At 37.5% G+C, this 23,369-nt stretch overlaps 1 protein-coding gene across 1 annotated transcript; it reads left to right on the forward strand.

Annotated features, from left to right (window-relative positions):
• The first annotated feature begins 1,443 nt into the window (after positions 1–1,443).
• Positions 1,444–22,523, forward strand: LOC113516736 (uncharacterized protein C05D11.1-like). The gene is given in 19 exon segments (XM_052901884.1): positions 1,444–1,726; positions 2,305–2,650; positions 3,276–3,378; positions 3,631–3,753; positions 4,198–4,311; positions 4,558–4,710; positions 7,055–7,324; positions 9,258–9,400; positions 12,993–13,101; positions 13,541–13,620; positions 13,622–13,709; positions 15,153–15,389; positions 16,198–16,317; positions 16,575–16,870; positions 17,207–17,381; positions 19,096–19,239; positions 21,114–21,271; positions 21,371–21,523; positions 22,205–22,523. Coding segments are annotated over 19 exon segments (3,009 nt in total). The 5' UTR covers positions 1,444–1,587; the 3' UTR covers positions 22,263–22,523.
• The last annotated feature ends 846 nt before the right edge of the window (positions 22,524–23,369 follow it).

Genomic DNA, 23,369 nt, shown 5'->3' on the forward strand with positions numbered 1-23,369 from the left:
TGTTCACTTTTTTTATTTAAATTATCGATAAGTTGATTAGTATTTTTAATAATAAATAATTTGAGTTGAAATGACATATGCATTTTTCTTAATGAGTACACTGATAACGACAAAATATAACCCGCTTCCCCCTCACTTAAATAGGGTTAACATAAATTTATACTTATTCAATTAATTACATTGTCATAATGATATATTAATAATGAAAAACGCTGCTTTTGCTTTTGTAATCATATTACAAAAGCAAATTATTTTTAAGTGACAAAATAGTGTAGGGCGAGCCTCCTGCCAGCAGGAGTGACGATGACACATACAATATAACAATTTATATACGACATTTTAAATTTGAATAATGTGTACCTACCTACTAATTACATGTAATACCCTCCATAAGTTTTACAACAATCATCTCTTTATTATTTTTGAATTCGACATCACCAAATTAATATAATTGCCGTCTTGTCCGGCATAGAATGGGTCAACCCTTCCTGCCCCGTGACGTGGGTGTCGTAAGTGGCGATTAGAAGAATTTAATAGTCGACTATGGGCAACAGCATCCTTCATAATACATCACCAACGTTCTAGTATAGTATTATATTATCTACGACCGAAGCCTTGCGGTTGGTTGGAACTTGCGATTGCCAACCTGCCTACCAAATGTGGCAACTACAGTGTGTTCAACGGTAGACAGTTGACGACTAATATGATCGTGATTATTAATTATTCTTGAATAATAATGTGGCTTCTTGTCCTGTTACGTTTAAATTTAAGTATATTAGCTTACAATAATTAAAACCCTTAGACAAATTTAAAAAATACGCAAGATTACTGGGGCATATCTGTCAATAAAAAAGACCATAGCAACTTATACAGCTTAGTACACCACCTACTTAAGTAAAGTCGTTTTGACCTAAGGTAAAGAATGATAACGACAGGTTATTTATTATTTTTGATCCAGTATTCCCAGACAATAAATAGATAGGTACATACATCGATACATACTAAACAGGAAAAATAAATACCACACGGACAAAGTTGCGGGCATCGACTAGTATATAATATAATCAATACTTCTATTCTACAGACATGGATGGACTTTGTGAAAGACGATATGGCAAAAAAAATGAGTGAATAATAATATGGGAATGAACTGTAGAGAAGAGTGGAAGAAAAAAACATATTATACTGACCCCAAATAATTATTGGGATAAGGTGCATGATAAAGCAAAATGATGAACAGTTCTATACTAGGTATATAACTAACCATTTACCATCAGGTGGGCCGTATACTTGTTTGCCACCTCAGTGGTATAAATATGTTTGATTGTTTAAAAATTCTTTCACCTATATAAAACTACATTAATAGCGAGTAATATAGGCTATATATTATTTACCATCTACTCGTGCGATTCTCGGCGGGTCGGAAGTTAATTATAAAAATTGCAACACAAAAGACGATTATGTTTATAACCGATTACGCGCATCACTACCGGCTGTCAAGTAGCTAATTTTATTTCTTAGTTTTTGTTTGTTTATTTCTATTATTAGAATTATACCGTAGAATTGTACAGATACTTCTTTGAGGCAATGTCTCATTTCAAATTAATAACATCAACAAAGGCTACAGATGTTATTCCCGTAAACAAATATGTATCTGAAAAAACTGGTCTAACCATAATCATTGCCGAGGTGGAGGGTCCTCTTGTGAATGTCTTTTTCTGTCTTGGTAAGTTTATTATTATATACCTTAATTTATTACAAGTATGAAATTAATCTCTGAATATGCCAATTAAAAAAAATTAATAATTTTAATATTATCAAGACTACAGAATAAAAATAATATAATAATAATAATGATTAGTTTTCCCTCTCCCTTCCCTAAGAGTGTAAATGTGAATTTTGTAAATAATAATAATACAATTTTCCTTATCCCTATAATTTTAGTTTGATAATACACCAGAATTATTGATGGAACAAGTGTAAATTTATTATAAAATTCATTTAAGTGTCTTTAATCTCCATTAAAACAATCTCACAAAAATATCAAATTTGTTACAGTCTAGTTGATCAACTACACATCTTTAAATCAATATAAATTATTTATTAACAACAATGAAATAAAAATATTAATTTAAAAATAAATTATGTCTATAGGCGTCGGGTACCACTTTCCTTCAGCTTATTTGCCATTCTAAGTTATATAAAAAAAAATATTACATTATTGTACTATTATTAAAGTTGGTTTTTTAATAGTTCTATAATTATTTATTACTAAATTGAGTAATATTTGTGTCTGATATTTAGCAACGGAGGCACATGATGATGATGGATTGCCACATACATTGGAACATCTCATTTTTCTTGGGTCTAAGCGATACCCCTATAAAGGAGTATTGAACCTGCTGGCCAACCGATGCATGGCACATGGGATTAATGCATGGACAGAAACTGACCACACTTGTTACACTATATACACTGTTGGTGATGAGGGTATGTTGACACTGTTACCGATATACTTAGACCACATATTGAGGCCTACACTCACTGATCAGGGGTTCATCACTGAAGTTCATCACATTGATGGTGATGGGGAAGATGGTGGAGTTGTGTACTGTGAAATGCAGGACAAGGAAAATACAGTAAATCAGAGGTATATTTTATAATTCTCATTTTTTATCATTTTGATAATAAAAGTCATTAGTATTATGTACTTTGTTTATATAGTTAGATGATGCACAGTTGTTTTAATCATCAATATTAGTTACAAATGGGCTTCAATTGTTTTCTTAAAAAATCTTTTTTCCTATTTTCTATGTATAAAAATGAAAACATACTTCTCTATTGTTTCCTGTGTCTAATTTTAGGATTAGATTATTTCCCTACCTATTCATTATTGAGCTTTATTCCTTTAATTATCTTTTATCATATCTTTAAGAAAATGGTGACACATTATTTATTCTTTATTGACCATATTTTACAAAAATATATGGCATTAGTGACTCACACTGGCTTCTCTCCAGTTTATTTTTTAATAGAATACAGAAAGCTATATTAACTTTCTATAGGTGAAACAATTTTTAAAGTTGGTTAAATATTATTTTAAGTTTATTCATTACAAATATAAAAATCAAATCTTTCCTCTTTATAATATTAGTTTATATAAAGATACAGAAGTATTAAAAAAAATATTTTTCAGTAGTTTCTAATTAAATTTAGCTTATGACCCCTTTTTAGAATAATCCAGTTTTGTTTATTTTTTATTATCCTTTATATAGATGTGAACTACGATTACAGCAAGCTATGTATCCAAATAGTGGATACTCATATGAAACTGGAGGCATTGTGGCCAACTTGAGGACCTCTACTGATAATGGTAAAGTATGTTGACAATGTTTTACTATTCTTTTATTTTATATTTTGATCTTTTTTATATATTTATGTCTCTTAGAATTAGAATTAAATATAAACTTTTTATTGGTGTCATACAATCTGCATGCCAAGCAACGCAAGCTGAACACCATATCATTCTTTTCTCCACATTTTTGTGTTTTTATTGCCTGTAGCTTCATATTTAATATATTGTCTTCCTTTATTGTTCGTAGTAAGTAATTAGTACGTATCATTTTATAGGTAAGAGATTTCCACAAAAAGTTTTATCGTGCTGAAAATCTGACAATCATACTAACAGGAAAAATTGCAGCAGATGACGTGTTTAACGCATTAACTACAGTCGAGGATGATATCATAAACCAGGTATGTTTTATTCAATATTTTTTCCTGTTTTCCTTTTATTATTGGCACTATGTATGCCCTATTAACAGATGAATGTTAATTTTTACTTCGAAAGCTGTTATTGTTTCTAAAACAACAAAAAAAATGTCGACTCTCATTTTTTATCTACGATCACACTTCGTCATATATGCCCAAACCTTATTATTTATTTTTGGCCTTACCAAAGTATAGTAATAGCAGATATGGCTAAATATTCTGCCCTTATATATGCAAGTGTCCATAAGTCAACTTATTCCATTGTACTGATGAAAAGTTTCACAGGTCGACAATGAAATTCTTACATAAAATCAAATTAATATTAATAATTAATTTTATTTCAGATATAAACTGATGTCATATTTTAAATTTGATGCCACAATACAAAGTCAATAACTTGCAATAAATTTTACTATATTTTCGTAACAGAGAAAGGAAGAACCACTGGAAGAGTGGGTGAAGCCATGGCAGACAATCCCACCTCTGCCTAAGTTTGAGGAGTACAAGGAGCAGTGGCCAGCTGACACCGAAGACTGTGGACAGGTTTTTAATTTTTTAAAGATAATTTATTATCTTTTTAAATTGATATAGTCATATGGGGCTCAAAGTGCAAAAATATATTTTTTATGTGATAATATTTTGTAAACTATTACTGGTCATGTACATCGTGCCTATATATCCACATTGAATTCTAATATGTCTTGCGAAATATTTGCATATATGCGAGCCTTGTATTGACTGGCAGTGGTAACAGTGGATGCATAAGACACGTGGTGCGGCGTGCCGCAGGTGGTGTTCGGGTGGCGCGGGCCGGTGCTGGCGGCGCCGCAGTCGCAGCGCGAGCTGACGGGCTGCGCGCTGCTGCTGCGCTACCTGTGCGACACGGCCGCCGCGCCGCTGCAGCGCCGCCTCGTCGAGCGGGAGCACGCGCTCGCCGGAGACGTACGATTCTATAATATTCTCATTTGTGATATTCTATTGCTGCAGCGCTCACTGATTAAGGAACAATGAAACCGATTGCCTATTAGATGTGCTCGTGACTCACTGTGCGATAGTTGGCATTGATTAAACAAATAACACTAGACTATTAGATGATACTGTATGTATATTATTATTATTTATAAAAAATATATATATACAGATATGTATTTACAAAGAAAAACACCCAGATCAATACAAACATACTCATCGGGGGGAAGGGATTGTTAGTGATGAGACTGAGAATCCCATTGCTAGAATACAAACATGGAAACTATCATGGTACTTCCTGATGCTAACTGGCCTGTTTTCATTCTATATTCACTGGTGCTCCGTCAGCGTAATCCGTTAGCGCAGGCGGGGTTACCATTCCATTTTCACTCATCAAAAAAAAAAAACATACTCATGCAAAGATAAGTCATATCTTACTCCAACCACTTTCATAAAGCATATTACGCATACGTTACTACCTAGAGGATCAGCGATCACCAATACGATTTTCATCAACATTGTTCAACTGGTGATCATCTAGTATACCTCACACACCGCTAGCGTTGGCGGTTGGTCTAGATATTGCAACGGCTATCGATCGGATCTGGTATAATAGTCTTCTGTCGAAATTGCCTTTATACGGACTCACAGCCTCCCAAACTCACGCCAGCTTTCTGTCCGGCAGATACATTAAAAACGTGATTGATGATAGTAGCTCCGACATTAATGCCGACGTTCCACAAGACTGCGTTGTCCCCAATGTTGTTTTTACTGCACATTAATGATTTGCTGGCTACAGTTGACATTCATTGTTATGCGGGTGACAAAACTGGGGATGTAAACTACAAGAGCCGTGCAAATAACCTTCGCTATGGAGACTAACTGCGAACAACTTATGTCTGAAATCAAAAGTAATCTTGTTGGAATCTCCAATTGCAACTAAACTTAGTCTAGTTTAACCCAAAAGACAAATGTTCACCGCTAAAAAAATACCCATTTACTGTAGCTCCGCAATTTGAGAACACATCCATTATCATCTCACTGTAGTTCTAAAGTCATCTAGAAGATAGGGTCATGCTGGCGTCCAAAAAGCTCGGGGTGCTCAATAGAACGAAATGGTATTTCACCCCGAGACAAAGACTATTCTTGTACAAGTCGCAAGTCTGGCCCTCATGAAGTACTGCTCTTATATCGTCATAGTCGTAGAATAGTGACAGATCTTTATATGTAATCTTCGTCAGATCCGTCAGTATTCTACGACTATGACGATATGTGGGCCAGAGCACCTGGATACCAGCTTGGTCCTCTTGACTCAGTTCAAAGATGGTCTATGAAAATTGCTGACGATCACGACGAAATTGTGAGTTTGGTTCACAAGCGGTATCGAGTCCTAAAGTCTAAGGTGATACTTTGCCTGCCCTTGTGTTTTATCGCTTGTATAATGGATTGTATTCTGAGTAATTGTTTGAAATGATACCTACAGTCAACTTTTATCATCGCACCGCAATTCATCCTCAGACACTTGAATCTAAATGGCCACGAACAGTACGGTGTCAAAGAAATTTTCTCCCACGAACCTTCAGGCTGTGGAATGAGCTCCCTGCCAAGAGAGTCTGCTCTTTCTCAAGAGATTACAGTGTCGGGTTTTTCAAAAAGGATATATTAAGGTTTCTTCAGGGTTGACAACGCGTACGTGACACCCCTAGTTTTGCAGGCGTCCATAGGCTAAGTGTTCGTTTAACATGAAATGGGCTTTATGCTTGTTTGCCACCTTAATGGCATAAAAAAATTACTGGTTAGTCGATTAGAATTATTTTGTTTAATTTTGCTGCCATTAGTATGCGAGCAAACGGATTGACTAATATTATTAATAGAAATTCTACTACCTTCCATATTAGTCATTGTTCGCGCGGCGAACCAATATTAGATTTCTAATGAACGAACTGTTTGTTTCAGAATACTAAAAATAAAAAAATCAGAATCTTGATTTTTCATCCAATAGACGATAATATATTTAATTATCCCGGTCCTGACATAGAATCGACCACCCATTCTTTTTCGTGTCATAAGAGGCGATTAAGGGAACTAAATGATCGTGGGATGGGCAGCAGCGTTACTAAAGCCTAATTGCGGTGGCCAACCCGCCTGCCAAGCTTGGCAACTACTGGCAAAATCCTCCAATATAGGAAGACCTATGTTCAGCAGTGGCTAGTTAACGTTAGATATGATGAAGATGTGTTATCATCTTTTTACTCCATCTGTTCATCTGATATTATATGTTTAAAAATATGACAATTTAATATACTTATATACGCAGGTCTCGTACGATCTAACCGAAAACATAGCGTCCCTGATCAAGATCGAGCTGGACAATGTGCCCATCGATAAGCTGGAAGTGGCTCGCGACGAGGCGCGCAGCTGCTTGCGGAGCGTGTGCGACGGCAGCGAGCCGCTGGACATGCAGCGGCTCCGGCGGCTCGTCCGGAAGCAGCTGCGGGAGGCGCTCGCCAGCCTCGAGTCTGACCCGCACTACGCTGTTGCGTCCAGGTGTATTGGAGTCGCTCTGTATTCGCAGAATGAACAGGATGTGAGTAATATATAACAATTTAGTATTATTCACTGACTGCATGATGGTTTTATGAAATTGGCAATGACTAAGCTGATGACCCTCCTGTTTTTTTTAATGAGTGAAAACGGCATGGTAACCCTGCCTACTCTATCGGTATATACTGGCGTGGTACAAGTGAGAGGTAATAGATGAGGATGAAAAGGTAGGTCATTATCAGTGACGCATTTAACGATAAATTAGTCACGATAGTTTCCAAGAGGAACCGCGTGGAGGTCGACCTGATAGGGTATATTGATAGAAAAGGGGACTAACTTCCCCATTACTAACAAACCTTCCCCCCTAATAGGCACAGTCAAACAGGAGGGCTGTTCAAGTATGCCTATAGACATGAAGGGCACCTTGAATATCAAAGAATACATTTTGATGCCCATGGCAACCCTTACACGCTAGCGGAAAAGCGATTGTTAGTAATTTGGAATACTAGCCCTATTGCTAGCAAATAATATACCCTATCAGGTCGACCTCACCATGCCCTCCATGAAAAACAATTGTGCTGAATTCCAGGAGCACTCATCACAATAGGCTAACTGATCTGCCTTTTCATTCTCACCTATTAACCCTCACTGGTGCACTGCCAGCGTATAGCGTTAGTGCAGACGGGATTACCGTTCTATTATCATCCATTAAAAAAACCTTTAAACCCTTATACGCTTATACCTATAAATAAATTGTAGTATATGAATAAAATAAGCAAAGCAAAATCATACTATAAAGTAATAGTATATTACTGCAACGGCCAGCAACTGAGGCATTGATGGACGAACGTGCAAATGTAGGCCGACATTAGGCAACATATGAGTCCATCAATATAATTAAAGTACTTTTCTCAAACAATGCGCGGAAATCAAAAACACAATTTTACTTTTTAAGTTTAATGACGAATAACGAACTAATAATTTTTCACGCGCCATAATGTTCCCTTGTTTTTTTTTTCGATAAACAGCTTTCTATTTGCAAGCCAGTTCGAATTTTAAATAAAACCTTTTATTAGTTACCTCCTTGGTAGCCATATTTCGAAGTAAAAGGTCATTCCATTTTTAAAATACAGGACAGATATGAGCTTACATAGTAATTTATCTGGCCGCAAAACACGACAGATATGGATTTTCATACAACTTTTGCCGGCCGCTGCCCGCATGTATCTGTCCAGTACGGCAATTTTGATTTATCTCTAAGAAGATTGTCAAAATAATGTTCACATTTCCAAGCATGTTTGAGAAAAAAATTAAATAGAAATAAGTCTAATATCCACCTGCCCCCCTATGTACGATGCGTAAGCAACGCGCAATAGCTTCCAAACTTAACGAAACTGATGTCACTTTAAAAAAAAACCTCATACGCTTTGTAATAACGTTGTAATTTTTAATTACAACCATCATCAAATATATAAAAGATATATTTAAAACACGAGAGTCCCATATATAACGTAAAAGTGCAATAAGAATGTATTCTTTGGAATCAACTTCCAGCAGCAGTATTTCTGAACCGATACGGCAACATAACCTTCAAGAAAAGAGCATATTCCTTTCTAAAAGGCCGGCAGCACACCTGCAATGCCGCTGGTGTTGTGGGTGATCATGGGCGGCGGTAGTCACTTACCATCAGGTGAGCCGCATGCTCGTTTGCACCCTGTGTTGTAAAAAAAAATTCCGAAAAACCCCCGGCAACGGACGTTAACGAACTCCTACAGGATACTTTTGTATACAGAGTGAAATTATAACTATTAGTGTTCAGTAATAATAATAAAAAAAAAACAATTACCTATTTTTTAAAGAAATATAGGACAAAATATTAAGTTTCATTAGTAAAACTCTCTGATAAAGATCCTAATTATTTCGATTTCACCCTGTATATAGAAAAGATGTCTAAATGTTCTAAAGCCATCTTGCAGTTCTATGCACGAATGAATCCTCAAAAAGTACTGGCAGAACTTTTGGAGGAGAATAGCGACTACTGGCTTGCTTTACTGCAGAAATATTTCACCGATGACGTCATCACGATTATCAGTTCGCCCAGTGTTGAGCTACAAGTCAAGTAAGATTACATACTGTAGAGAGTGAAATCGAAATCATTAGCGTTATATTTTAACTGTAAGGAAAACCAAATTGGCACATGTTTTTCTTAAGGGGTTATATACAGTTAATGGGTCGAAAAAAAGCGAATTTTTAGGAATTTTTTTTGAGAAGCCGTTAAAATTTATTGATTCCAAAAGTTTACATACTTATTATGGTATTATTCAACAACATTTTAGTGCTTATTATTAGTAAAAATATTTCTCTGGAGAAGAGCTACAGCCGATCTCCAGGAGGTCCTCTAAAAAAAGACGTCTTGCGGTGACCACTCTATCTCTGAACTGGATCATCTGAAATTAAAAAAATAAAAAGATTTAGTTAAAGTAATGTTAAATTCAATTATTAATCGATGGAATAAGCAAAAAAAAATGTGTTTTTTTGTCAAAATGGCGCCTTCTCAAAAAAAAAAAAAAGTCGATTTTTCACCAAAATTTCAACTTTAAATTGTTTATAAAAAATCGAAGTTTTTATTGGAAAAATAAAAGCTTCGATTAATAACTGAAAAATATATTTAAGAAGCTTGTATCAAAATTTTAGACGAATCGGAGAAACCGTTTTCGAGTTACAGTGGTCACCGACTTTGAAAACACCATTTCGAGAAAAACGCGTTTAAAGTTTTGAGTGCACTTTACATGGGATAAAAATTTTTTTTTTTCAACTTACATGGTGTCATCTATTCCAGGCCCATATAAGAGACCTTTTTGATTCATTATTCCAATAACTCGAGCTGATGTTGTCTGCGAGCCATTCTTCCATCTCGGGTGCTATCGCGCGCTCTGCGGTCGGAGATGTTCACGCGCTGCTCATCTTCTTTTTCGGCATATAAATGTGCGTTGGGTCCAAGTGTGTAATTCCTATTGCATTCATATAATATAATAATAGCCATTCCTTCATTAAAGACGCCAGCAGCTATGTATGCAGCGGTTTCTACAGTTTTCGAGCCTGCCGGAACAATTTTGGGAGAGATTTTCCAAATCAGTTGATTATAACTCTCGTTGTTGTTTTGGTTAAAACCACCGACACATCTTTCCAATAAACTTTTATTGCTGAGGTCTATAATTGTTTGTTGGGCGGTGATCGGACGTATAGCTTCAGCAACATCATCAGGTAGTGGCTCATAATCATGTTCGAAAGTAGATACTTCATTGGCAGCAGCAATGAATCTGCCAGCTGCACCATGAGTCTGGTTCTCGGACAGTTGTCGTGCTGAGGTTTTTGGTCAGATGAACAATAGTGATAATATGTGGCCCAGATAGCATTATACATTTTCTCAATGGAATCACAATTTCTACGTATTGCTAAGCCATAGTAAACTGTTAACTTATCGATCATCTTTCCAGTGAGTTTTCCTTTTCCACCGAGAGTTTTCTTTTGTATTTTTTTTCCTTTCGCATTCTCAACAGTCTCAACATTTTTTTTACACAATCTCGAAGTCTCGTACCCATTCGTTTCTGTACATGTCCAATACATTCTTTCTTTACAACTTCCTCATCACCATAAGGTTTAACTTTTAAAATTCCCGAGTACGTTTTGGAATTACCGTCTCCGATATAATTTTTATAGATGACTCCGAGTTTTTCCAATGAACGTTTGAACATTTCAACGACTGAATCAACTTCCATTTTTGAGGAACCAGCATGATTTGCAGTGCAAGTATTTTTATGTTCTTCGTACCATTCATTATACTCTTCTGTATCAAGTTTCTTCTTCCAGGTTTCACACAGTTTACAGTAGGCACTTTTAACAACTATATCTATTATTTTACCTGAATAATATCCAATCAAAGAGGTCACACCGTACAAGGAAGTATACCCTCGCTTTTTCCATGTGCCATCACCAGATACAGTTAATTCTGTTGAATGTTCGTTACCTTGATTATCGGAAGTCAAATTTTCTCTTCGGTACAAGCCTGTGCAAAAAGTTTTTCAGTGGCTATTTTTACACTGGAGTGAATGTTATTTATTATCAAATCATAAGTTGGCTGTGATATAAAAGCTCGCATGTCCATTAATCCACAAAATTTTGCTGAACCTTTCAATCCTAATCCGAGAACTCTCATTAATGACAAATAAAAATCGTCGATTTATTTCATAAGAATGCGTGACGAACGGACTAGAATTTACGCTACGGTCGGCACACTTATCACACAGCACAACTATTTGAAAACCAAGTCCTCGTTCAGAAGTTGTTTGAAACTTGACATCTCCGTCACAGACTTTACACTTTACATATTCAGCAATTGCTGCAAAAACAGTAATGAAGTTTAGTATGCGATACTCAACAGACGGATCACGTGTGACGGAGATTTCCTCTTGCTCTTTAAATTTTTTCGCCGAGGCACTGAAACTCCTTTCATCTGTTTCAGCTGTTTTTGGGTTGAAAACATTTTTACGTTTTTTTACTCTCGACTTACGTACATTATGAGATTTTCTCATTATTCGGGAAGACTTCATTTTCACTGGAAATTACACACAAAAAAATAAACGATCTCACAAGTTTACAGCTTGGCTTGGCTCCGTATACTGACTACCACTCTTAAATATGTTCCACTTTAGGGTCGAAAAAATATAAACTCACTTTTCAGGTATAAAATAAAATAATCACACTGTTGATTTACACATCTAAACACTTTAGAAGGGGAATGCTTACAATAGACAGATGCATGAAAGGGACAGCGCTCAGGTAGTCGATGCCGCTATGGCCTTATACTCCCAAGCGCTCCGAGACGTCGTTACAAATATGCGTGTAACTTCGAAAATATTTGCCGGATCGATTTGAAATTTCTTGTGTGTATTCTTGAATATATGTAGAATCAGAAAAAAAAATAAAAAAAAAATCGATTTTTTGAAAAAATTAACTGTATATAACCCCTTAAAGCATTAGCATTCTTACAAGAGAGTGCTCTACTAATGAATTTGTACAAACATTACAAAGAAATGTTGTTAGAATATACTTTCCATATTAACATGGCTTGTTGAAATGTCAAATTTGTTTTTTTTTTTTTTATTATATTATTCCATGCGTGGTGTCAACATGGCAAACTAAAAATTATTATTGTTTTCAAACTATATTTCTTTGGAGAAAATGTTCAATTTAACTGCTAGAATACTTCTTAGGAACGATGCTATTAATTTCAATTTCACCCTGTATGATGATTTTAGGGTTCTTTAATTTTTAGCATTCAATTTAATTCGATGATATTTGTAACGCAGTTTTAGGCACTTAGTCTTAGAATTTATGTACGAATGAGTATACTTTATTTGCATTACACAATATAGGGAATCAGGGTCGGACTGGGCTAAAAGGGCCCGGATGGCTGACCACAAGCCCGGGGCCCGAGACTAGATGATAGTAGTTGCACCAGTTGGTAGCGGCACCACAAGCCCCGCAAGCCAGGGCTATGAGGGGTTACGCACGCAGTTTGGGGCCCGGATGGCAAATGCCATCTCGACTATATGGCCAGTCCGACGCTATAGGAAATAAGCAAGACAATAAATGTAACGATACAGTTATATAATTTATCTTAATAAATAAAAGTATTATTTAAAATTTAGAATGGAAAAAGACGAGAAGAATAGAATAGAAGAACAAATAAGAGATCTCGGTGAAAGCGGCTTAGCAGAGAAAGCCAAGCTGTTGCAAGAAGCTATGGAATTCATCGAGGTAAGTACCTATTATTTGTTGAGGTGTTTTTTTATAGATTACATTTGTTGCGTTGTATTAATGAGAAAAGAAATATATTTGTATTTTATGTGTTCGTTGAATATTATCTATTTTGTTAATTCAAATAATAAATAACAATATCCTATCTAGGGAGACAATATTACTTAGAAATAGTCAGTGAGATCACTACTCATTTCTGCCCTATAGATTTATGACTCTAATACATACATAAAATTTATCTTTGATACTGTAATAATTATACACCATGTTTCTACCAAACATAACAATCGTAACATTTTTTTTCTCTGTCATGTAATTTGCTAAAAATTAGTATTAGAGCGAGAAAGATGTGTTTGCTGGGTACAAGCGTTAAAAGTGAGAAGCATGTAATATGTATGTAGTAGGACCTCAGTAATCACGATGAAAGTGGTTTATTCAGCGCAGTCCACCAGAAGACGCACTAGCGGCGGTGCCGGTGTCATCGTGGGACCGTCTCCACTACCAAGCGATCAGCGGCTGGCACTCCGGGAGAGACTTGTCCCCATTTCGCTCTCGAGGAAATGCCGCTTTACACTCGTGTGCACAGCCTCACCACCAACCTCGTATATGTTAGTGTACCATTTTTTAATTAGTAATGATAGCAATCAACAGAAAGACTCCCTTGATGACGAGCTAATGAACGCTTGCAAGACCACCTCAACATTCACAGTACACTCTGCGCAAATACAAAAGTCGTTTGTTTGGGTACCTCTGTCCCATTCGTGTTTCTACTGTGAAGCAGTTGTGTTTGCATGGCTTGCATTTCGGTTTGAAGAGTGGGATATGGCGTGAATTTACTGGGTACAGAGTAATAACACCTGAGTTCTCAGGAATGGCAAAGCATGGGGGGTACCATGGGCGAAACAGTACATTCTGTTATGTCAATGATACTGCTCATGTCTATAGGCGACGGTTACCACTATTCATCAGGTGGACCGTCAGCTTGTTTGCCATTCTAAGTAGGATAAGAAAAAAAAAACGGACCTTTTATAAATATAAAAAAAATATACATCCAATTTGTCACTTTTTGCCATAACCGTTCCTGAATTACAGTGATCGGTACTTTCACTGTCATATCTCATATTCTTAAAAATGGAACCAAACAGTTCTGCAAGCACAGCTGCTTGGTATGTAGACAGCTTTGATCAAAATTTCTTTTTGGTGAGTTATTTACTAGCTTTTTGCCTGTTATTTCGTACACGTGGAAATTCGAAGTAAAAAAACTAATAAAAAAAAACATTTCTAGGCGGATACTTTCGGATATACAACTGTGAAAATCGCAATTTGCTACAGTAATTTTTGCGTGCTGCTGAGAAAAATATACAGACAGACAAAATTTTTGTAAATTATTGTTTTGACTGCTATTTATTGGTCTTACAAAAATATATGAAGGGTCTTACACACTCATTAGCGTGTCAATAAAATGGTGGAACAGGCAAAATGTCTCTTTGATCAAAATTTTTTGTTGGTGAGTTATTTTACTAGCTTTTTGCCTGTTATTTCGTACACGTGGAAATTCGAAGTAAAAAAACTAATAAAAAAAAAACATTTTTGGTTCCAGTTTATGGCTGTGAGCAGAAGAAAAATCTAACACTTATTGTTTTAATTTTATTGGTCTTACAAAAAAAAGGGTCTTACACATTCATTATACAATTTAAGAACTTAACAAAATTTAACTTTTTAACTTCAAAACATACATGAATTATTAAGATTTGAACAAGGTATTTTAAGTAAGGTTTTTTAGGTAAGTAAAACCAAAAATAGACACATTAATTATATAAATATGTTCATAAGTATGCATATTTACTTAGTGGGATATTATATAAAAATGAAACTATAACATAGCTTTTTAGATAAAGTACCCGATCTGATGAATTTACCACGGGCTTAGATGGTATAGTTACCCCACTGAATGCATTTTCGACATTAAACATTCTAAAGAGCACCGCACACTTGACGAACTGTAGTCACGTTGATCATGTAAATCATTCTAAACCTGTTCAATATTCCAGATAAGTATAATCCTGGACACAACGTCGATGGAGCAGAGTACGCGCAAGTGGATCCCGCTGCAGCTGAACGGGCTGACGGAGTGCCCGGTGCGACGCGGCGACACGCTGGTGCCGCACGAGCAGGTCATATCCACCACCGAGCAGCTCACCGTCATGTTCAGCAATGACATTGGCTTCGGCAAGTCGGGCAACTTCACCGTCGGACAATACGGCAATTTTATACAGATCGAGACTAGGGTGAGTTTATTTTGTGATAAATATGTACGTAACGTTATCTACGTGACATGCCGCAAGCGGCGAAATGTTTTTTGTAAAAAAAAATCACAAATTTTTTATGCAACTTAGACTGGCAAACCGTCGCCTATAGACTTGAGCAGTACCATGGACATAACAGAGTATACTGTTTCGCCCATGATACCCCCCATGCGTTGCCATTCCTAAAAACGGTGTTATATCTCTGTACCCTGTAAATTCAGTCATATCCCACCCTTCAAACTGAATCACAGCCATTCAAACACAACTTCTTCACAGTAGAAACACTTGGTCTTACCTTAGTAAAACTTGCGTAAGACAGGTGTTAAATATATTTGTAAACGACTTACTGTAAAAGGGACATTTAATATCTGTTTATATCTAAGTCTATAAATTGTTTTTGTGGCAAGATCGAAAATATTTTTGTGCTAGTAAATTTAATAATGTATGCCGTGTGGTCCCGGCATAGAATAGGTCAGCTCTTCCTTTTCTGTGGCTGTCGTAAGAATCGACTAAGATAGGGCAAGTGATGAACAGCAGCGTCCATTTTAAAATATCTCCAAACCCTAACTGCGGCTGCCAATCCGCCTACCAAGCATAGCAACTACTAGTAAAACCCCCCAAGAGGGAGACTGAACCTAATCAGCAGTATACAATTAAACGCTGATATAATAATAATAATAAATTACTATGTAAATGAATTTTATTCTTATTTTTCTATAATCCTTTAATCGTTTTCAGTATTTTAAAATATTGTACGTACACTAGGCCTAATATATTGTTATTGTTACAGTGCGAGCCACAAGATTACGAGGAGGTGGTGAACCATCTCTATGAGATTCTATACAAAGCTAAAATTACAAAAGAGAGATTGTTAGTGTTTACACAGAGGATGATCAACGACGTCGCACAGGTAAATTTATATATCCTAACTGAAAATAACAAATTAGTAATTTTGAATCGTAAACACGTCGTAAAAATCCTATCTGGTTTGATTTGCTATCTCTAATAAAAAAAATACATTTAATGTGTATAAAATAAGTATAAATTACTAATAAATAAAATATAATAATTAAAAAATAAGTACTAACTGATAATTACAGAAAGTACTATTCATTCTTATAACCCAGATAGTGTTACCCATTATTTAACATAATTATAATTTTATAGGTATGTAAAAACGGATTTAAAATAGTATACGACATACTGCGAGATTCTGTATATTGCAAAGATAGTAATGTACACTGGTGCTCAGTTCTTCGCCTGCAGACGTTCTTAAAGGAGCTTGTAGAGCAGCTAAATGCTGGCGGAGACACAGCAGAGGCAGCTGTCAATGAAGCGAAGAAGGCATACGCAAGACTCACGGAAAACGCATGGCTACATCTCGCGGCTGATTTCGATAGATACAAGTTGAGCACAGAGCCGTGGAAGAGATTTGCCAGAACCAATGAAAGTGTACCATCTGAGTAAGTAGAATACTATTCTTTTACATTTAATTACATTTTTAAATAAACAAATTTTAAATTATAAATTAAGAGATTTGCTAGATACGAATGAGATCATTTAAAAGATAATTTTTGTCTGTTTTAAAAATCAGATTAGACCTACTTATTTCAAATGCAAATTAATTTACGGTAATATCAAAAGTCCTAGTAGTAAAAGTAATGTCCTAGTAGTGCGGGTGTTCTGTGTTAAATTCCTTAGTATTTTCTACTTTGTTTACTATATCAAAATTAGCCATTAAATATTTATGTATAACCTTATACAAATCTGGACATGACATAGCGTGATTGTGCGGGCAGGCCGCGGCTGTACTGGGACGCGGCGCTGCTGGCGGGCTGGGGCGGCGGGTGCGTGGTGGGCGTCGGCGGCGTGGAGTCGTCGTTCGCGGCGCGCCTGGCGCCGGGCCCGCGCGGCGCCGCGCTCGCCGACCACGCGCCGCTACTCGTCGCACTCGACTACTTCACGCAGCTCGAGGTACCGCACCCACCACACCACACGCACCACACGCACCACACGCACCACACGCGCCGCGCTCGCCGACCACGCGCCGCTACTCGTCGCACTCGACTACTTCACGCAGCTCGAGGTACCGCACCCACCACACCACACGCACCACACGCACCACACGCACCACACGCGCCGCGCTCGCCGACCACGCGCCGCTACTCGTCGCACTCGACTACTTCACGCAGCTCGAGGTACCGCACCCACCCCACCACACGCACCACACGCACCACACGCGCCGCGCTCGCCGACCACGCGCCGCTACTCGTCGCACTCGACTACTTCACGCAGCTCGAGGTACCGCACCCACCACACCACACGCACCACACGCACCACACGCACCACACGCGCCGCGCTCGCCGACCACGCGCCGCTACTCGTCGCACTCGACTACTTCACGCAGCTCGAGGTACCGCACCCACCACACCACACGCACCACACGCACCACACGCACCACACGCGCCGCGCTCGCCGACCACGCGCCGCTACTCGTCGCACTCGACTACTTCACGCAGCTCGAGGTACCGCACCCACCACACCACACGCACCACACGCACCACACGCACCACACGCGCCACACGCACCACACGCACCACACGCGCCGCGCTCGCCGACCACGCGCCGCTACTCGTCGCACTCGACTACTTCACGCAGCTCGAGGTACCGCACCCACCACACCACACGCACCACACGCACCACACGCACCACACGCGCCGCGCTCGCCGACCACGCGCCGCTACTCGTCGCACTCGACTACTTCACGCAGCTCGAGGTACCGCATCCACCACACCACACGCACCACACGCACCACACGCGCCGCGCTCGCCGACCACGCGCCGCTACTCGTCGCACTCGACTACTTCACGCAGCTCGAGGTACCGCACCCACCACACCACACGCACCACACGCACCACACGCACCACACGCGCCGCGCTCGCCGACCACGCGCCGCTACTCGTCGCACTCGACTACTTCACGCAGCTCGAGGTACCGCACCCACCACACCACACGCACCACACGCGCCATCACGCGCGCACACGCACCACACGCACCACACGCGCCGCGCTCGCCGACCACGCGCCGCACGCGTCGCACTCGACTACTTCACGCGCCGCTACCGTCCCACCGACACCACACGCACCACACGCACCCACGCGCCACACGCACCACACGCACCACACGCGCCGCGCTCGCCGACCACGCGCCGCTACTCGTCGCACTCGACTACTTCACGCAGCTCGAGGTACCGCACCCACCACACCACACGCACCACACGCACCACACGCGCCGCGCTCGCCGACCACGCGCCGCTACTCGTCGCACTCGACTACTTCACGCAGCTCGAGGTACCGCACCCACCACACCACACGCACTACATACGCCGGACGGGCCGCACATGTTAAACTAACTCGCAGGCACCACGCACGCGAGTTAGGTTAACATAACAAATTATCATCACGATAGGCTAACTGGCTTGCCTCTTCATTTTCACCTATCGCCCCTCATTAGTGCCCCGCCAGCGTATTCTGTTAGCGCAGGCGGGGATAACATTCCATTATCATCCATTAAAAAAAAAGTAATAATAGTATATATTATAGTATATAATATGTAATGTATAAATCCAAATGAGTACTTTTTTTAAATCATCTGAAATGTAATTGAAATCTAATTCGCATTACGGCAGGGTCCAATATATGAATTGATCTATGGCGGCGGGCTGTTGTACGGGTACAGTGTGAAGCCTTCGCCCAGCGAGGGCTGTCTCGTGTACTCGATGTACCGCGCCACCAACGCATTCCTCGCCTACATCAAAACTAAAGCGATATTCGTTAGTATTATTACCTCTAACCTTAATATTATTAATGAAATTTAAAACAACGTTTCTTAATACAACTAAATACGTCAACGCCATCTAGTCCCAAGCTAATATAAGCAGAACTTGGGTTCTAGACAACTGATTGACATAGTTAAATACTTTTTTTAAAATAATGAGTATGTATGGAAAACATCCAGATTAAGCGCCACAGTACCAGCTCCTGGGAGAAAGCGATTGTTAGTAATGGGGTTTGACAACCCCATTGCTAGCAATATATCTTATCAGGTCGACCTCCACGTGGAAGCTGGAAACCATTGTGGCTAATTCTTGTTGATTTCGTCACGATGATAGATAGATAGATCGTTTATTTGTTTGTTACTAATCACACACAACATGTTCATAAGAATAGATAATACATAAAACAACATAAGATTTATAAAATTGTGTTATTATGTGTGATCTGCAACAATACAAAAAGGTGTATACTCGATGGAACATTGTTCAGGCAAAAACTGATTTTCTTTCCATTATCGTGAAAATAATAATTAAAATAAATATAAAAAAAAAGAGCAATATTTTTGGTGATTGTCTGTGCAGTGTGTGTATAATAAAAATAATGTAAATAGTTCAGAGTATAATTTGATATAATTTTAATTGAGTGGTACTGTCCGACTCGACACACTGAAACTGCATAGAGATGTTGCATCTCTGTGCATCCTCTACAGAATTTATCATGGGTAGTACTATGAGGAATTGTTCGGATTGATATTTGCTGCTGATTTTCACCACCATACAACCCGCCATAAACTAAAGTTCCAACCCAACCATCTGGATGAGTGGCGGTCCTCCATCGTGCGTTTTACAAGGCACTTTTTTCCATGCACAACCACTCTTTGTAATCAATTTACAGCAGCAGTATTTTCGAACCAATACGACATCATGACCTTCAATAAAAGAGCATGTCCTTTTTAAAAGGCCGCCAGCTCAATTTTTAATTTTACTTTCATTTTGAGTTCGCTAGTAGAGCACTTTTTAAGTAATCAATCGAAAACATTGAAAAATGTTCAATTGTTTTTGAAAATTATCAGATATTTTTGAGCTTAATTCTCCAAGACTACACGAGCTACGTACACAGTATTGTTGTGGAATCACTTCTATCTTTATAGTGTTTATACTAATGGTATTGTAGTAAAGAACAGTGAGAAATAGTGTGCTTAGAACGTGGCTTGAAAGACGGTCATGTTGCGTTGATTAGGCCATTTGGAGAGGATGAATAAAAGAAGAAATAGGAAAGATATTTATCGATCACGAATAAAGAGTAGGGGCCAAATAGGCAACGTACTGAAAAATGTCACGTTAAAAACAAGTGCCAAATTAAAAGTACCTGTAACTAGCGTGTATAAATAGATTAATGAATATGGAGGAAGCGAAGAAAGTGTGTTTGAATCGGAATTTTTGGCGTTCCATTGTTTCTGCCTACCCCAGTGAGTGACAGACGTGAAAGATATATATAAGAATCTATTTATGTATGTGTGCTGATGAAACAAATCTACTAATAGATGGGTTTAGCGTTTATCTAGACTTTATGTAACGTTTAATTAACATTGGGGTCGATTCTGAGACGCTATTTGTCTAACTTACTTTTAATCTAATATTTTAATTTGATAGTTTCGTGAACTTATTATGTTATGGATCATTATAAACAAAATTTATTATTAAAGCCTATTAAAATTTTACTTCACATTAATTTTAAAGATTAGCATAAGGATTTTATTGCGATATCAAATTAAAATTTTAATTTAAAAGATAAATTTAAAGAAATAGCGCCTCAGAATCGAGCTCATCGTATTTACAAGAATATTTTTTATAACTTCATTATGTTATAGGAAGTATTCCTTGCGACCAGAGAATTTGACGCGGGTTTATTTGCGAAAGCCAAAAGCTCAGCGTTGTTCGAAGTAGTGGAGAATGAGAAGTGTACCGCTAATGTCGTCCGAGAATCTTTACGCAACTTCGTGGGACAAGCCACCGATACATACAACAGGTATAATAGATATTGGAATAACTTTTACTTGTATTTTAACAATCCTTTTTTCCTGTCAAAAGCTTTTATAGTAATGATAATCTGGTCTTATCATTACAGGGACCTAATATGCGCGATTGCGGCGGTAACCCCGGCGGTGGCACAGGCGGCGGCGGCGAGGTGGCTACCGACCTTACTCGACCCCAAGTTGGGCAAGCTCGCCATTGTGTGCCACCCCACCAAGGTCAAAGATATCCAGGCCGCCTTTGATAAGTGAGATAACCTGTATTCTGTAGTTTAGTTTCTAGTTCTGCTTACTGAATATGACAAGAAGGCAAATGGTTACAATCGTCTAAGACATGAACTGTAACTCCATAATAGACTGATAAGACTACATATATATATACACATTGTAAATATACAACAGATTACTATTTGTTGTATATTCACAATTTTGTATATAGGTAGATGTCAATTTGTCTTTTCCTGTCTATTCTCGCATTACAAGAAAACTACTAAGTGATTTTTTTATGAAATTTACTCGAGTTTAACAAAGTAACACAAGAACAAATATTGTTTTTCCTTTGTTCATTTTAAGAACAAAATTTACAATATTGAAATGGCTAGTGCACTATCGATTGCCACGTGAATGTTTGTTTATCTATAATTATTAATAGAAACTAATACAGCATATATCTGCTATATTCAATCACAAAATTAAATTTCATTTTATATTCACCACTACTGAGATTATTTGTACGACTGTATAATGGGGGCGTAGCATTCGTATAATATTGGGATATTCATATGCATTGGTTGTTTGTGCTAGAACTTTTCACTGTATTGAAAATTATTACGAGATTTTTCCCCAGTGCCTATAATCTATAAAAAAATGTGTAGAACATTCGAGCGGTGAAAACTGTCAGTACTGTCTAATATTGTTGTTTTTTGCAGGTTCAACATCAAGTTGGATGCATATGAGTCAGTGGAGTTATCCCATTTCAATAAATAATAGTTTTCTCACTACTGTATCACTCTTAGATTATAAAGTATATATATTGGTAATGTAAAAGTATTAGCGAGATAGATAAATAGGAAACTCACCTATACAATATAAGCTCCAAGCTGATTTGGTGGGAGTATGAACAAAAAACAAATCTTATTTTTTTATTTTTGTTTTGAAGTGAAATTCATTTTAAGTGAATGTAGTTAATTGGAATTAAATGTAGATATAACATAAATTAGAAAAAAAAATATCTCTTTACATGCAATTATATATATATATATATATATATATATATATATATATATATATATATATAATTGCATGTAAAGAGATATTTTTTATATATATATATATATATATATATATATATATATATATATATATATATATATATATATATATATATATATATATATAGTTTTTACGAGAATTGTTGAAAAATATCAGATTTATCCATAGACTTAGTATAACGTACTATGAATTTATCCTAAATAAAGTTCTGGATGTCCACGAATTGAAATCAAACGTTTAATAAACACGCACGCTAGTGTGATTACATTGCCAGTCTTTCAATAATTGTAGTACATTATACTAAGTCTAAGATATGAATATGCAAATGTTTATAATTATTTTATTTTTGTATTATCGAATATTGTTAGTAAAAAAAAAAACAATAAATACTTGGCTGTGCTTTACTTTTTTTTATCATTACTATCCTTAACTGTCCACTGTTGAACATAAACCTTCGTCTTAATGGGAGTTTTGTCAGTAGTTGCCACCCTTGACAGGCAGGTTGGCAACTGCAGTTAGGATTTTAGAGATGTTTTAACAGGGATGCTGCTGCTCATCACTCTGCCATTGAGTTCCTTGTCGCCCCTTATGGCACCCACAGGAAAAGAAGGGGTGGCCTATTCTATGCCGGGACCCCACGCCCATTATATTGCATCGGTGGTTGAGGGGTAAAATACTCGTCTGTCTTACTTATATGTATATAATAAAATGTCTATATACATATAAACGGCAAAACACAGTGAGTTCGTTAATTTAAAAATTAAAATATGATAAAAATTACTTTTATTAAACAAAATTATGGTCATTTTTTATCCGATATTT

Source organism: Galleria mellonella, unplaced genomic scaffold (assembly GCF_026898425.1).
Source record: "Galleria mellonella isolate WM207_F2 unplaced genomic scaffold, CSIRO_AGI_GalMel_v1 utg83, whole genome shotgun sequence".
Taxonomy (NCBI): domain Eukaryota; kingdom Metazoa; phylum Arthropoda; class Insecta; order Lepidoptera; family Pyralidae; genus Galleria; species Galleria mellonella.